The sequence below is a fragment of the Rhamphochromis sp. 'chilingali' genome (genome assembly GCF_963969265.1).
Source record: "Rhamphochromis sp. 'chilingali' genome assembly, chromosome: 22".
NCBI lineage: Eukaryota > Metazoa > Chordata > Actinopteri > Cichliformes > Cichlidae > Rhamphochromis > Rhamphochromis sp. 'chilingali'.
Window position 1 is genome coordinate 12,977,978 of NC_137950.1, and position 16,833 is coordinate 12,994,810.

Sequence of the window (16,833 nt, forward strand, 5' to 3'; positions counted from 1 at the left end):
TCACAAGAGTAAAAACTTTCAGTCTTTTCTGCTCTTGAGACAAACTCCTCACTCAAAAGACAATGGATCACAATGGGTCAGTTAGATAGTACTTCCTTTACTTTCATCTATGAAGCTCAAAAAGTGTACATCTCTTAGCTTTGAGAGACACATCGTTAGGAAGTGACCCACGATTGGAATGCTTTGAGGGTAAAATGATGGCTGTAGAGCGAAAACTGTGGACACGGCAGCAGCTGAGAGATACGTTTTTAAGATGAATCTTTTGGTTTCTGCCACTGTGGCAGCTGATCTTCTCAATTAAACCGCCAACATTCCGTCCCATAGAGACATCCATTATAAACTGTGAAACGGGTGAAAGGAAGCATGAAACTTAAACTGGAACTGATGGAAAAACTTTAAAAGGTATTGAAACGATAAATACAACCTGAAAAGTTCAATGTCTTGGCTTTGTTTTAAACTTTGAACAGTGTCTGTAGGTGAACGTATGTGGAAGCAGAGTTAACCCTTTTGCTCCCCTTTGGGGCAGCTCCGGACCCCGGGGGTCCCAGAGGAGTACCCCTGGGTCGCATTTCACAGGCCGCGCATCAGGGTTGGCTCCCGCGCCCTGTACACCCACGTTTCCCTCCCTGAATGCCACTCCCATTTCAATTTTTCTCCTAGTTTCAGGCAGGCTCTATCACGTTCATCCATGGGAGGCCGCTGTTAACCCTTGTGCTCCCCTTCGGGGCAGCCCCAGACCCCGGGGGTCCCAGAGTACCCCACCCTCAGTAGAGACAGGTGAATGAAAATGAAAAAAAAAACCCAGAACAATCATTTGGGGTCGTCGAGTGCCCCAGAGCGATTCTAATGGGTTTCGTCAGGGGCTCGGGAAAGAAAATGTAGCACTTGGGGGCCATGCACAGAAGCTGCTGCGGCAGCGTGGGGGTCATTGATACCCCAGTACATGAAAATGAAGCATAATCACAATAATGATAATAATGATAATAAGAAGAAGAATACAACACACAGACGCTTCTGAGTTTTATTTTATTTTATTTGAAATTACACTCGCGATACAACTGAGGCAATCTGGAAGGCAAAATAAAAGTCAACAACGGGGTTGAATCAGCCTTTCAAGACAAACGAATCTCAGTAGATATGTCAAGAACAGGTTTACATGAAAAAAAAAGGTTTACATGAAAAAATATCAACAAACGGTCTGTGTTTCAGGCGCTCGGTGCTGTACAGCGCCTCCTGTGGATGAACGTCATAGAGCCTGCCCGAAACTAGGAGAAAAATTGAAACGGGAGTGGCAGCCACAGAGGGAAATGATGACCTATCTAGGGCCATACCATTTAGTGACATGCGCCCCCCCCCGGGGCTGTATTTTTGATTACAATATCAACAAACTGTCCGTGTTTCAGGCGCTCGGTGCTGTACAGCTCCTCCGGTGGCTGTGAATACATGATAAAAATGTCACCGTAGGATGCGTGCATTGAAAGAATCAGCCTTTCGTGACAAACGAATCTCAGCAATCTCCTTTGTAACACTCTGTGGCCAGCCGCAGCTGGCCAATTTTCACCACATCCTCTCCCACCAGTTTGTCGTAGGCCTCGGTGATGGCGTCGAAGATTTTCCTCGCCGATTTCAGCTCATGCAACAGCGTCTCCGCCACGGTGCCGACCTTGACGTCGCCTGCTTCCATGTTGCGGGCGATCAGGAGACGATGAATGGAAGGAATGAAACGAGGCGTGAGGAGTCTTTTCCTGATGCTGTAATAATGTTCAGCGTAAAAGTCATCGTCCAAGACTCGCAGACACTCGTGTTGTCTCTGGCTGGGGTGATTGGTCTTGCACCCGTTGCACGCTTCGGTGTGGTACTCGTTGATCACTAGGTCGAGTAGGTGATAAACCGCAGTTTTCACTGTATCGACGAGTAAAGAAGACGCCCAACCGTCAAGCTCGGCGTCTTGCCGCTCGCCCACTGCCACTTCGCGTCGGACAGTATCTCCCCCTCTTCCGAGGAACTGTCAGTTGAGCCGTCCGAGGAACGGTCCTCCTCGTCGCGACTTAGGGGTGCAGAGTCCATCTTTTTCTATTTTTTTTGTTGTTTTATAGCGACTTCATAGAACAGCTACAGCATAGGCAAACATTCAGTGAGTAAGTAAGTAAGTAAGCAAGTAAGTACAAGTAAATCTACACCGCTCCTTCAATTCGATCCTCTCCTCTTCTTCCCTTTTTCTTTGTTCTTCCTCCTTTCTCCCCTTCAGCTTTTCTCCTTCGAGTTTCTTCTGGGCCGCCTTATACATCTCGTCGGTGTAGTGGTTTCCTCCACTGAAATCCACCATTTCATCTATTTCATCCAGAAGACAGCCCCGGAGTGTCGATCACAGCGATATTTCTTCCGTCTTCGCCCTCTGCCTCTTTTCTGAGACAGGCGTCGGTGACAGACTCGGGCGAAACGTCTTCTTTGAAAGCGTTCGCATCCCCCAGGATGGTGTTTCCGGACGCACTCTTTCCCGATCCTGTTTTACCGACCAGAAGGAGTCTCAGTTCTTCACGGGTCGCAGAGCCTGCGGGGTTGGGGAAATGATGGTAACATTTGAATCATTCCAGAAAAAAACCCCCATAAAACACTACGTTACACTAGGCTTTTCTTTTGTTATCTTTGTATTGATGTTGACAGCAAGCAGTTTGTCCACATAAAGCGAGTACCACAAGCAGCACACAACCCTGGGATTGCACTTTACCTTTGTATCGATGTTGACAGCGAGCAGTTTGCCCACATAACGAGCACAAGCAGCACACATCCCTGGATCCGGCCTTTGGTCGCCAACATTTTCAGTAAGCTAATGTTAGTATACACATCCAGAAATGCATATACTGTATGCATATATATATATATTGTACATATATTTATTAGTTTCAGATTTAGCCATTCTTATATTTTGCTTGTTTTACGTTATTGTATTTTGCACAACTCTGCTGCTTGTGAAGCACACAAGAATTTCACTCACGTGTACTGTACCAGTGTACCTGCACATGTGATGTGACAATAAAAGTGATTTGATTTGGATTATAATATTATTTTATGCCATGTTAGACCCCTAATTAAAGATTGTGAATTATTATGTAGTTTTAGTTTGCATTATTCTCCTGAATTAGAAGAAGGTGATAACTATTGCATTTGTTAAACTGATTTGCATTACATTAGACTGCTGATTTATTGTGAATGAATGATATTGTTTAATGATGCATTATACTGCTGAGTTAAAAGAAATACTGTTCGCAGAAAGTCATCGCCTTATTTGTCTGATTAGAAGAGAACAGAACATACTGGAGAGGTTTTCTGCCCCATCTCAGCAGGAACAGATAAACAGGGAGCCAAGGTCATAGCTTAGGCGCTGTGTGAGAGAAAGAATGTGAATGTTTAGGCTTTTATCATTAGGTGGGGGCCACTAGAGGCTATAAGAGTTTGATCAATGCTCCACCATTTTGAGATCTGATGCTGTCTGCGTACGGTGTCCATCTCCCACGCGTGTGATCATTAAAATCATCGTTTGACTCAACCCGGCCGGACCAGTGTTGTTATTGTGGTTTTTCCTCTTGTATCCATCCCCAATATTTCAATCCGTAACCCTAAGAAAAGAAGAAAGAAAAAAGAGGTGAAATTAAGGCACATTCAAGGAAAGTATTTCAGATCAGATTAGCAAGTTAAACCACACTGAAAATACACGTTGAATAAACCATGGCCCCAAACTGGTTGGTTGTCCCATGTGTTTCCCCCGTAGCTGCTCCGGGCGCACACACAATGAGCCCTGGTTTCGCGACGCAGGCGTAGCAACGACCTCCTTCTACTCCTCACTGCCTCCTGTGTGTGTGTGGTGGTGTTCGCAAAACCCGCCCTCCCTCCCGGTGTTCGCGTACTAGGCAGGCCAAACAGCTGCGCTTTCACTAGCGAGGCACTTGAGAATGATGGAGAGAGAGCAAGGAGGACACGGAGGCACGGAAAGCCCGAGGTCCTCACCGACGGGGGTGTTCGTGAAACCGGCCCTCCGGAGACCTAAGTGTACACTAGTGAGGAGCATGAGAACGATGTAGAGGGAGCAAGGATGAGGAGGAGGCAAGGAGTTTCTGAAGTCCAAACGGAGGGCGGTGTTTGCGTAATAGGCACGCCAAGCAGCTGCTCTTTCACTAGCGAGACACTTGAGAAAAATGTAGAGGGGCAAGGAAGATGGGGAGCAACGGAGATCCCAAGGTCTTCACCGAAGGGGGTGTTCGCGAAACCCACCCTCTGCAAACCTAAGCGTACTCTAGCGAGGAGCGTGACAAGGATGTAGAGGGAGCAAGGAGGACGAGGAGGCATGGAGAGCCTGAGGTCCAACTGGAGGGCGGTGTTCGCGTAATAGGCAGGCTAAGTAGCTGCTCTTTCACTAGCGAGGCGCAGGAGAACGATGGAGAAGGAGCAAGGAAGACGAGAAGCAATGGAGAGCCCGAGGTCCTCACTTAGGCCCATTTACGCGTAACCCAAGTAATCGTGAAGTAGAGAGCACCCCCGGTCCTCACGGAGGCCTTTTATCGCGTAACCTTTGGCCCCTCTGGCTAAGCGCTCGCCTGCGAGGAGCAGGAGAACGGAGCAGAACGAAGAAGGAGGACGCTGAGGCAGGGAGAGTCCGAGGTCCTCACTGAGGCCCGTTTACGCAAACACTGCCAAAAAGGAGACGATGATGATGATGATGATGTGAAGTTGAGAGTTGTTTCCTCCGGCGGTGCGGGGTCCCTCCATACCCCAGTGTTTCCCATCCTAACTTACGAATGTGCATTGGGGTTGCGAAATACCCCATCGCGATTACTAAGGGGTCACAGTGTATCCACGTAGTAGAAAGCACCCCCATTCCTCGCGAAGGCCAGTTTACGCGTAACCCGGGGACCAGCAGCTAAGCGCTAGCCTGCGAGGAGCAGGAGAACGGAACAGAAGGAGGTAGGAGGACTAGGAGGCAGGGAGAGTTTGAGGTCCCCGCTTAGGCCGGTTTACGGGTAACCCGGGGCCCATCCTGCTAAGCACTCGCCTTCGAGGAGCAGGAGAACAGAGCAGAAGGAGGTAGGAGGACAAGGATGCAGGGGGAGTCCGAGGTCCTCGCTTAGGCCGGTTTACGCGAACACTACCGAGAAGGAGAAGATGATGATGATGATGTGAAGTTGAGAGTTGTTTCCTCCGACGTTTCGGGGTCCCTCCAGACCCCAGTGTTTGCCATCGTAACTTACGAATGTGCATTGGGGTTGCGAAATACCCCATCGCGATTCCTAAGGGGTCACACAGTACCCACGGAACACAGAGTGCCCGAGGTCCCGAGTTAGCCCTGTTTACGCGTTATTTGGGGCCCACCCGGCTAAGCGCTTGCCTGCGAGGAGCAGGAGAATGGAGCAGAAGGAGGTAGGAAGGCGGCAGGGAGAGTCTGAGGCCCTCAAGAAGGGCGGTTTACGCGAACTCTGGCCTCTGTAAAGCCAAGCGTCCAACAGCGAGGCCCAGGAGAACTGAGGAGAGGGCCAGTTTACGTGAAGACTACCCTCTGTAAAGCTGAGGGTTTGCAAGCGCAGGGTAGAAGGACCAAGGAGAAGGAGGAAGGAGACGATGATGATGATGATTTGAAGTTGAGAGATGTTTGCTCTGGTGATTCGGGGTCCCTCGAGACCCCAGTATTTGCCATCGTAACTTACGTATGTGGGGTGGGGTGGCGAAATACCCCATCATGATCACTAAGGGGTCACAGAGTACCCACGGAGCACGGAGCGCCCGCGGTCCTCACTTAGGCCGGTTTATGCGTAACCCGGGGCTAAGCGCCTCTCCAGCGTCCCTCCAGACCCCAAGGTTTGCCATCGTAACTTACGCGATCGATGGAGGGTTACAACCAATTAGGTGCCTTTGTCCGACGCTGTGACGAGACCCGCTATAGCCGGAAGTCCGCCTGATCCCCATCTGCCCCCACCGCGAACCGGAGCCCTGTTTCGTAAGCGACGAGAGGGGCTTTTACCTCGTCGCAAGCATATCCTATCCACATAGGATATGCTTGTGAAGATGGAATATGGGGGAGAGCAGAAGTGCGTTAAAGTTCCACAAAGTGATGAATGAAGGACATGCATATTGTATTGAAGAAATAAGTGATGAGAATGTTGTTATTTGCATTTACCAGCTCACCTATGTCAGACTTTTTGATAAACAAAATTCTAATGAAAGTGAGAACTGTCATGATCCTGGGCCATGTTGGCCCAGTATTCTTAGTTTTCATGTATTTTTGTATTTTGTTCCTTATTTAGGCCATGCTTCCTCGGTTGCCCTGTTACGTTGTTCCTTATGTGTTTTCCCCTTGTGACTCTTACCCCCTGTGTGCCCCTCTGTGTATCTGTGAGCCCTCGTCTCTCCTTGTGTTTTATTCCATGTTTTCCCCAGCCCGTTATGTCTGTGCTCTCCCCGTGCTCTCTCTCCTCCTGTCTGAACCTCCGTGTACTTCCTGTTTTACTTTGACAGTCTCTCGTCAGTATGCGTCATGTTGTGTTCACTCCTGCCCTGTCTCGTTATCTGTGTCAGCTGTGTTCCCCATGTGTTCCCACTTCCCTCGTTAACCCTCTGTGTATTTATGTCTGCGTCTCCCTCAGTTCGGTGTCGTGTTCTCCCTCATGACTGTGTGCCCCTCCGTGTGTTTCCTCGTAAGTCAGTTCCTTAGTACTTTCCAGTTTAGTTTCATGTTATTTTGTATCGCTGTTATCTTTTGTCATCTTTTGTCAGCAATAAAGCTGTATTTTGAGTTCAGTCCTGTTTTCCCGTGAGTTTGCGTTTGGGTCCTATTTCCTGCCTGCCACACAGCCAGTTCATGACAAGAACATGTACACTGTTACATCTTTCAGAAAATGTTTTGAAATTGTAGTGCACAGTTCAGAATAAATGTTTTTCAAAAACCATTGCGTCTTTTTAGTAAATGTTTATTTCCAAAAGAAATTTCTAAAAGTTCAAAACAAGAAAATTCACGCTTTTTAGAATTAATTAGAAGATAACTCTTATGTAGTTAAACTAAAATACTCTTTGAGAGTTAATATATAAACTCTTAACACCTAGTTAGCATTAGTAAGTGTTAAATTATCAACTCCAGACAGATTTGGTGTTTAACACTAAATCAGAGTCAACGTTCCAACTCTCCAAAAAGAGTTAAATTAACACTCTCTGGTGTGGACTGTCGCGAAATCGATCAATGTAGAGCAGTGTCACAAACCACGGAGGCCCCAGGAAAGTGCAATCAAACGTTGAGTTTATTAACAGCCCGGAGAAAACATCAACATATGTCTTCTAATAGCTATAAACAGACATAGAACTTCTCATTTTGATAACACCTTCCATACAAGGTAATAATCTTAAGCCCTCAGAGTGACTGAGGGCTGGTTATCGCCTCCAGTCATCTGTTACCAAGTAGAATAAGATGCAACAGGTTTGCAACAAGAAGCTGGAAACATTTGGGCCTCTGCTCAGGCCTATTCCTAGATTATATGTATTATATGCACTGTAAGCATGCATTGCAGTTATCCTTCTATGTTCTAGTTTCCCTCAGCATGTATCACCTGGACAGTCACGCCAGTGAAGCTTAAGACCCTTAATGAACCGAACATCAACTCAAAATAAGCACAGATATGCAATGTGTATAAAATACTTCTAACCGTACTTGTAATAAAAGTTAACATAATGGAAGGATCCTCAAATGGACATCTTAAATGTACTTACAAACAATAGCCATGTAAGTCAACACAAAAGTGCATGTTTCATAGTGCATATTTGAGGTATTGTTTTAATTTCTTTTCTTCTTTTCTTTTCATTACTATATAAAGCACCCTGAGTTGACTGTTGTGATTTTGCACTATATAGATAAATTAAAATGATTATTATTTAATGATGAAATTATGAAATTATTTATTTTAAAAAAAAAACTATTTATCGAACACTAGATACTGAACTGGTATATATTCGCTACCAATACCAGCATTGGTATTGATACTACGGATATTTGCCGACCTCTCTTATTGAGCATAATGTGATGGTCAACAGTATCAAGAGAAGAGGTCAGGCCCAAGATCAGCAAAGCAGAACATTCTCCTGCATCACCCAGCATCAAACTGTCATCAGTCCAATAAACAGCACAGAAGCCTGATTGTAATTTATGAAGTGCTTGTCCAGGAGAGCTGTCGCGTAGCCACAATCTTGGCTAAAATCTTTGCAACAAACGGTTAAAAATAGTGTTATTCCTTAAAAAAAAAAAAAAAAAAAACTAAATAGATTGAATAAACTATTTTTTGTAATTGTTATAGTAATTTTGCTGAAAATGTTTTTGGATGTAAACGTTTACTTGTCAATAAAGCTTCCAGAAAGAAAAAAAGCGGGGTACTTCCGGTCTCCGCTGCTTCGTAAACGTGCCGTACGTCATTACGTGTTCATATTTACGGCAGCAGCTCCATCCATGTGGTTTTAAGATCTGCGGTTTCTCGACGTCAGCTGCTGAAGAAGCGTAGCAGTCGCTAACTATGTTCATGTAAACAACAGTGAAGGATATGGTTTTTGACGCTTTGTTTTACAGCTAACACGATGGCGCAGCCGGCGGAGAAAGGTATGTGTCACTACAAAGTTATTTATTAAAAACACAGCAAGCCAGCATATTTTACTGAGCTGACCAAGACCTCTGCTTGTAACCCTGCAGACGCTTCCCTAAAAAAAAAGCCTCTTAGTGACCAAGTCAGCATTTTATACTTCCAGTGTCACAAAAAGAGCTCGTGACTGTAGGAGAAGTTGGCTGAACACGAAACTCAGTTCGCTCTGTGCGTAATTAGCACACATAATTCTCCACTCTGTTCTTCGTAATTCATAAGCTTAACTGAACAGAACAAGAATAATTACATATATTTTTTCCTCCTTTAAAAACAAAAAACAGTGTCAGGTCGCACAGTAGCACTTTGTTAAAAACCAAAAATATCCTCAGACATAATAAAATATTTGTTATATTGGCTGCTGCACTTTTAAATCACCTGATGTTGCCCTTTCTTTATTGTGCTTCACTGTTTTGCAGCATACTATCGCTTTGTGGTGCTCTTCTTTAACTGTCTGCTGACCTTTGGGTCCTACTTTTGCTTCGACATTCCCAGTGTGTTACAGGATCAGTTCCAAGGGGTGAGCAAGAGGCAGCGCTGCTTACAGATCGCATCAATATTGCACGACTTGATTATCAGCAGGGAAAGACTGATGTTGTTTTTAATGTTTGACAGAACCTGACGTGTCCCAATGCGACGGTGATCAATGGGACAGTGGACTGTGTGGAGGGACTGGGGATGACCCCTCAGCAGTACAATCTTCTCTATGCCATCTATGCTTGGACGTAAGCACGTTAATGCATTGATTTCACTGTGAAAATGCAGAAAAGTGGCTTATCAATGAGAAGCTTCTCTCTGTTATCAACAGGAATGCAGTAGTGGTGATCCTGGCTGGATTCCTGATTGACAAATTAGGAAATCGCTGTAAGTTTTGTTTTATGTTTTCTCTCTGCATGGTCTGCAGTTATTTTTAATCTACTGACAGTAAAATGATGGTACAACCATTTCTTTTGCTCCTCTTTGCAGTCGGTGTGTTTCTCTTCTCTTTTCTCTGTGTTTTGGGCTCATCGCTGTTTGCTCTCGGCTCCCACTTCAAGGGATCTCCCTACTTGCTGCCGCTAATGCTCACCGGCCGTCTGCTGTTTGGATCAGGCAATGGATCTCTGACTAGTAAGTTCTCTTCATGGATATGAACAAATATTCTCTGCAGCGTTGCCTTTGAGGAGCATTTCTTAACCACTCAGTTACCTTTCTCCTTCTTCATTAGTTGTTCAGAATCGCATCACAGCCTTCTGGTTCAAAGGGAAGGAGTTGGCTTTGGCTTTCGGCCTGACCCTGGCCTTCTCGCGGCTGGGCTCGGTGTTGAACTTCTTCCTCACGCAGAAGTTTGAAGAAAAATATGGCATGCAGTGGACACTCTGGGGTGGTAGGTGACGAATGCGAAGAAATCTCAAGGATTATGGTGTAGTGCCATGTGACCTGGGTTTCTCATGTTATTGTTTCTTAGGCGCACTGTTGTGTGTGCTGGGCTTCACTTCCGCTGTCATTGTCAGCACCTTGGACAAGATTGGAATGAGACAGCTGGGTCTCGATGGAGCCATCCAAGAAGAGTCTCGCAAAGTGGTACAATCAGTATCCTTTAATAATAACAACATGCATACATAGGGATGGGTATCGTTTAGGTTTCATCCGATACCAGTACCAAACCGGTACTTTTGAAACAGTGCCGGTGCTTAAACGGTACTCAAACCAGTGCTTAAAGAATAAAGAACACAAAATTGGTCCAAAAACCTCATGTTCAGCTGTTATTTTGTAAAAAGATAACAATGTTAGCCTTTTCTGCAGCTATAGGGCATATATGGTATCACTCTTGGCTGGAAGCAGTGCTTAAATAATGGAAAAAACACAAACTTTGTCCAAAAACCTCTCATGTTTAACTGTTTTCCACTTTTTCTTTGGTCATTTTAGCCTTTTTGGCCAGGGTGAAGGGAGTATCTGCCATCAAACAAGAAGACAGCCGCATGTAACTACGACTTTGTTTGCTAGTTCACCTTACATGCATTAATGTAATAACGTGGTTAGCCTACTCAACGTAAATTACGCATAAACAACATTAAGCTACTCACGCAGAGAAGAACGGCTGCTGCTGCCATCATCATCCGTCATCATTTCTGCTACACTGGCAGGGCTAGGGGCCAGGACTCTCCTCTTCGGGTTTTTGGGGGATGTTGCTAACTCCGGGTCGATAACAGGCACCACACCCGCAGTAGATGTGCTCGGTGTGAGGTCTCGCAGGAAGCGATCAAATACGGCGCATTTCTCGGCTTTTAAAAACACCGCTATGCGTCGCCAGGTGTTTCATCGGATTTGAGGTGTTACCTCTTTTGCACAGTATGACCTTAAAGCACTTGTTGCAGGCTGCTGAGTTTGCATCTTTTGCTGTGAAGTACAGCCAGACTTTTGACCGCTTCGCCTTGGGCATTTTTAATCTGTAGCTCTGCTCTAAAAGAACGTACGTACCTGGGCCCACCTACTATCCTCGGAAACGTAAAATGATTGGCTAGAATCTAAAGTGTATCACAGCTCAGGAAAAACAAGCACCGAAATGAAGCACCGAAATCTGCGCTGCTTTTCGGTCTGGTTACTACCGTTTATGTCAGAACCGGTGACATCATGGCACCGGATACCGGTACCCATCCCTATGCATACGTAACATTGATGATTTAAACCTTGTTTTTTCAGTATTATGGACACACTAGTGATCTGTGTGTGGAGCATCATTTATTGTTGTGTGTTTTGTAGAGGATTCAGGATGTGAAGCTCCTGTCAGTAACATACTGGCTGCTGGTTCTCACCATCATGTTCTTCTACAACGGCATCTTCCCCTTCATTGCTGATGCAAGGTAGAGTTCTTGACATAAAGTGTGTGCATACTGATGAAATACAGTGATGTGAAAAAAATGTTTTCCTCCTGCCTGATTTCCTGTTTTTGTTTTTTTGTTTTTTGCTTGTTTGTTTGTTTTCAAGCATTTGCGATAACTGGCAATGCGTCTTCACAACGCTGTGGAAGAATTTTGGCCCATTTGCAGATTTGTTGTAATTCAGCCACTCTGGAGAGTTTTTCAGCATGAACCAGCTTTTTAAGATCATGCCACAGCATCTCAATCGAATTCAGGTCAGGTCTTTGACTAGACCACGCCAACGTTTTTATTAGATAAGATGAATTAACTGTGGTGTGTCAAATCTTTGGAAAGCTGAGTTTAGTTTCTCTAGCCACACCCAGGCCTGATTACTTCCAGACGTTTTTATAAAAGTAACACAGCATTTTAGAAAAGGAACATTAAAATATGGTGGTGGTAGTAGAGCAGGGCGATATGGCCAAAAATATTTATCACGATATAAATTTGAAAATTTGCGATAACGATATAACTGACGATATAATTGATGCGAGACAAAATACAACTCCACAACATTACTAGCGCAAAAAGACAACCTTCCATTTATTTCCACTTAAACAAGAAGCTGGTTTTTATGTACATTAAAGCTTTATAAAAATGTAACAGTGCAAATGCAAATTCCTTGCTGAAAGTTTAACCAAAAGGCATTTCCAGTAGAAATGGGCTGACATATCCTGAGCATAACCATGTATAATATCCACTGAAGTTAAAAAGAGGTGCTTTGCAACATTAAACTGCAGTGTGCAGTACGCATTTTTCGGACCATAAGGTGCACGGGATTATAAGGCACATTAAGCGAAACAAAGCAGTCAGATAAATCAAACTTTATTAAACTCATTCTTCTTGCTTCCTCCACTTCTGTACCATTGATTCATTAATGTTGAATTCTCTGGCAGCTGCTCTATTCCCATGTTGTTGCAGTAATGACTAACCTCGTATTGTGGATGGATTATCTCAGTTGTTCTCCTGACTGAAGTTTGGTCCGTTTACAGCATCCTGCCATGCGATTGCATTTGTCTCTAACTATCAGGAACCTTAACGTTAACTTTTATAAGTGGAAAAGTGTTAGTGTTCGTCCTCCAGCTTCACTGTTTATGTTATGCTAACATAGCTGTGTCACTAGCGATCACGTAGCACATCATTATATACCAGCTAGCCCAACTTCAGTAACCCTACAAACGTCACTGCTGTTAAGTTTCCTGTCTTCATTTATGTTTGAAGTGATAGCAGAGCTGTACGTTTGAATTTTTCCAGAAATCTCTCAGTCAGAACGTGCTATATCACGCTTACGTAACTAGCGAAACTAGTGAGCTAACTTCCGCTAGCTTCCTGCTAACTTCTAACTCCGTTAAATGTAATAACTTTTGTTTTCATGGATGTCTGGAAGTTAAACTTTATAGTTACACCTGGTAAAGCAGCAATGCTGATCGTTTTATTAAAGATGAAAGAATTTAGACAGTTTTTAACTCTAAGTGATGCTGCAGTGTTGTTTGACCTGAAAATTACGGAGTTTAGGACCCAGATTACTCCCAGATTTAAGAGCATCTTAGTCCGACAAATACGACAATAATGACGGCCGCTTGCATGTTCTGCAAAAAAATGTGCTTTGTTGTGTATCTGACGGACAAACACCAAACCAGTTCCACATCACTGAAGTTGCACCATTTTTACAAACCAATTCTGGTTCATCTGTTTCACTCAACAATCGACCATGTGCGTATGAAAACAAAGGCACTGCGCGTGCGCGTTTTACTCCCATTCTATCGCGATATTTCATTTTCCTATCGTTGCCTAACATTATACCGGTATTACCGTGAACGGTATAATATGGCCCAGCCCTAGGTGGTAGTGTGATGGTCTGGGGCTGTTTTGCTGCCTCTGAACCTGGAAGACACGCTGTGGTAAATGGAACCGTGTGGCACGTCTATCAAAACATCCTGACGGAGAATGTCAGGCCATCTGTTCATGACCTCAAGTTGAAGGGCACCTGGGTGACCCAAACCACACCAGCAAATCCACCTCTGAATGGTTGGAAAAAAACAAAACAAAATGAAGACTCTGGAGTGGCCTAGTCAAAGTCCTGACCTGAGTCTGATTGAGATGCTGTGGCATAACCTTAAAAAGGCAGTTCATGCTTGAAAGCCCTCAGATGTGGCTGAATTACAACATTTCTGCAAAGATGAATGGGCCAAAATTCCTCCACAGCGCTGTGAAGACTCATTGCCAGTTAACGCAAACGCTTAAGTGAATTTGTTACTGCTAACGGTGGCCCCGCCACTTATTAGATTTAGGGGCAATTACTTTTTCACACAGGGCCATGTAGGTTTGGATTGTAATGTAATATTTACATTTGTTTGATCTGAAACATTTAAATGCGACAAAGATACAAAAAAAAAAAACACCTTTACACACCACTTTCAGAGCAACCAGTGAATTATAACCCAGCATTCCTTTGAATAGACCAGCACCAAAGTGATACTGGTGTCATAAGCATTCACATCTGCCATTTATTCTTTTCATTTGCCAGCAAGTTCATCCAGGATAAGTACAGCTACTACAGCCAGAAGGAGGCGGCTTATATTGCAGGAGCAGTCTATGACAGCTCACTGGTCCTCTCAGCCAGCGTGGGCATTCTCATCGTATGTATCTTTAGTCTACACCAAATTGTATTCCTGCATTGAGTTGAGTTGGTTTATCATGAAACACTCTCGCTGCCATGTGTTTCAGGATTATGTGGGTCTGCGGGGAGTCTTCGCAGTGGCGTGCGCTGTCCTCACGCTGCCCGTGTTTGGACTCCTGGCTTTCACTTTTGTCCCTCCTCTGGTTTCAACCATATGGCTGGGAGTCACCTACTCCTTTGCGGCTGTGAGTAAATAGACATCAGTAAAATGGTAAATTATTACTATGAATTAATGTATTTCCTAGTATGTTAAACTTGTTGCTGCCTGTGTGGCATTCCAGGCCAGCATGTGGCCGTCTATTCCCCTTGTCGTACCTCAGGCGACCCTGGGAACTGCCATGGGCCTGGCCACCTCCGTACAGATGATTGGGATCGGGATCTCCAATCTCGTTGTTGGACAAATACTAGGCACCAAGTCCAGGTGGGGAGAACCTGACATTAGAATCTCATTGCCGTGCACTAATTGTCCTTCCAGTCTTGTTTAGCTTTGCAGTTTCTCTATTTGTGTTGCAGTGAAACTAAGATCCCGCTGTGGCGTTGGCAGAGGATGATGATCTTCATGTTGGCCAACACCATCAGCTGCATTGTGACCTCAGTGCTGCTTAATGTTGTTGATCACAGACAGGTCAGACATCTGTAGAAGTTATCTCATGAGTTTATACTCTATACACACACTCAGCAGGAAGTTAATTATTATTTTTTTGTCCCTACAGGGTGGGACCCTGAACAAGACAACCAAGAAGTCAGGGCAGGAGCAGAGAGACCCGGACCGAGAGCCGCTCACCCAGGCAGAGGAAGAGCCAAATGAGCAAGATGGTGATGCTGTTCAATCTCGTTCTATTAACTCTTAAGGTTTTCATTTGCACAGTTTTTTGTTATTTGAGCATTATTCTTGCTGTTTTTGAGTGATGCAGTCAACTCAGAAGGTATTCAAGACCTTTCCTTTTCCTTTTTCATGCCATTCATTAAGTTTTCAGCAGCTCTGACGAGTATCCCTATCATACAACCATCATGCTGCACTGTAGGGATTACAGTGAAGTTTTGAGCAGGTTATGAGTCATGTCTGGTGTTGGCTAGATTATCTTTTCCTTTCCTTTGAGAAAGTTTGCTGTTTGGAAGCTCAATGAATCTGTTATGCCTTTTAGTTAGAGTAACTTCCATGTGGCTGCACAGCCGTGAAGGCGATTAGTAAGGTGCTGTTGAGATGGATATCCTGGGCTTCTCTCATCTCACAGATAACCAAACTACCGTTAAAAGAGTCTCAGGTCCTTGGTCGCCTCTTTGACCGAGATCCTTCTTGCAAGAAAAGCATACGACGAGTCCTGCCAAATCAGGTCCTTTATATCACTTTTTTTTTTTAAAGTCAAATCGTTCCTGATTGCTTCAGAAGTTGTTTTAAAAATAAAAAATTTCTTTAAAAAATCTACAGTTATAAACCATGTTTTAAATTCCCTCTGGTGGATTTCACTCAGGTTCTAGAAACATTTCCAGGATTATTAAAGAAAAAGGGATGTATCTGATGATGGTAACACAAAAGCAAACAGTCTGAATACTTTTGTAAGTTACAGATTTCTGTTCGAGTTTTAACTTTGTGTTAAAAATTGATTACAAACACTGAAACACATTTTGTCAGTCTTGTTGTGACTATGACTTTACTGCTATAAATAATTGTGTGGAAATTCCTGCAGTTACTAAATTTTATTTGTAACAACAGTGAGATTCTTGTAATTCTGCTGCTTTCCAAACTTCTATCATTTCAGTTTAGTATTTTATCTGTGCAACTTGAAACTTAATTTGTTTTCTCTCACAGTGACCACAAACACAGCACATGACAGACACGATCAGCACCTAGCTGCTACACACGGTGGTGCTTATAACTGCTAGAAAGAGTTATTTCTCTCACACATTTGGTTTCATGAAAACAGATTTAGAAAAGAGTCATCAGAACTTGCGTTTATTGAAATATGCAACATAAATGGTGATCATGTAAGTAGTGTTCACAAAATGTTTTTCTTCACACAAACATGTTAAAGATGTTCTTGCAAAGTTGCGATTTCAGCACGTCAACTTGACCTGCAGGTGGAGCGTTCGGTTGTAGTCTCTTTTATGAGTGCATGTTAAACACACAACAGCCATTAGGTGGCGCTCCTCACACATGTACAGTTTGTATCAAGATCATGGGATTGTGAAGAGTCCACTTTTCTCTTTGCAGGATTTTCACCTCAGTTGGATGTTTCCCGTATTTTAACCTTTTGAGTTTTATTGTCAATCCCCAAATATGCAATGGGCCCTTTTTTTTTTTTTTTTTTTTTTAAATAAGTGATTGTGGGAATTTTGGGGGAGGTAGGCAGAATAACAGTACTTCATATCACACCCATCAAACTGTCAACACCTGTAAGAATGTGGCCTTGGTTAAAATAGCTGCAGATAAATAGCAGCACACCCTCTTCAGTGAATACCACAGAGTCTTTAAGGCGTTCACTGATTTTCCCCATGCCGCCTAATTCTGGACATGCTACTACTTTTTATATTGTTAGTGACATCGGTGTATTTAATTCCGTTTTCCATTTGTATTGGTCCAGTGATACTCGGTCTT

At 43.9% G+C, this 16,833-nt stretch overlaps 1 protein-coding gene across 1 annotated transcript; it reads left to right on the top strand.

Annotated features, from left to right (window-relative positions):
- Window positions 1-8,172: 8,172 nt before the first annotated feature.
- LOC308391248 (lysosomal dipeptide transporter MFSD1-like) lies at window positions 8,173-15,950 on the top strand. Its single transcript, XM_080873808.1, has 13 exons — window positions 8,173-8,623; window positions 9,080-9,180; window positions 9,276-9,385; window positions 9,469-9,524; window positions 9,627-9,770; window positions 9,868-10,026; window positions 10,108-10,223; window positions 11,403-11,503; window positions 14,085-14,196; window positions 14,285-14,422; window positions 14,519-14,658; window positions 14,751-14,862; window positions 14,951-15,950. Exons 1-13 carry the CDS (start codon window positions 8,602-8,604, stop codon window positions 15,086-15,088), a joined length of 1,449 nt encoding a protein of 482 aa, XP_080729934.1. The 5' UTR covers window positions 8,173-8,601; the 3' UTR covers window positions 15,089-15,950.
- Window positions 15,951-16,833: the final 883 nt, after the last annotated feature.

Excerpts from the sequence above, each read along its gene's own strand:
- LOC308391248 (XM_080873808.1), top strand. The coding sequence starts at position 8,602 with ATGGCGCAGCCGGCGGAGAAAG. Across the intron at positions 10,224-11,402 it reads AAGAAGAGTCTCGCAAAGTG|AGGATTCAGGATGTGAAGCT; the intron begins GTACAATCAGTA and ends TGTGTTTTGTAG. Across the intron at positions 11,504-14,084 it reads CCCTTCATTGCTGATGCAAG|CAAGTTCATCCAGGATAAGT; the intron begins GTAGAGTTCTTG and ends TTCATTTGCCAG.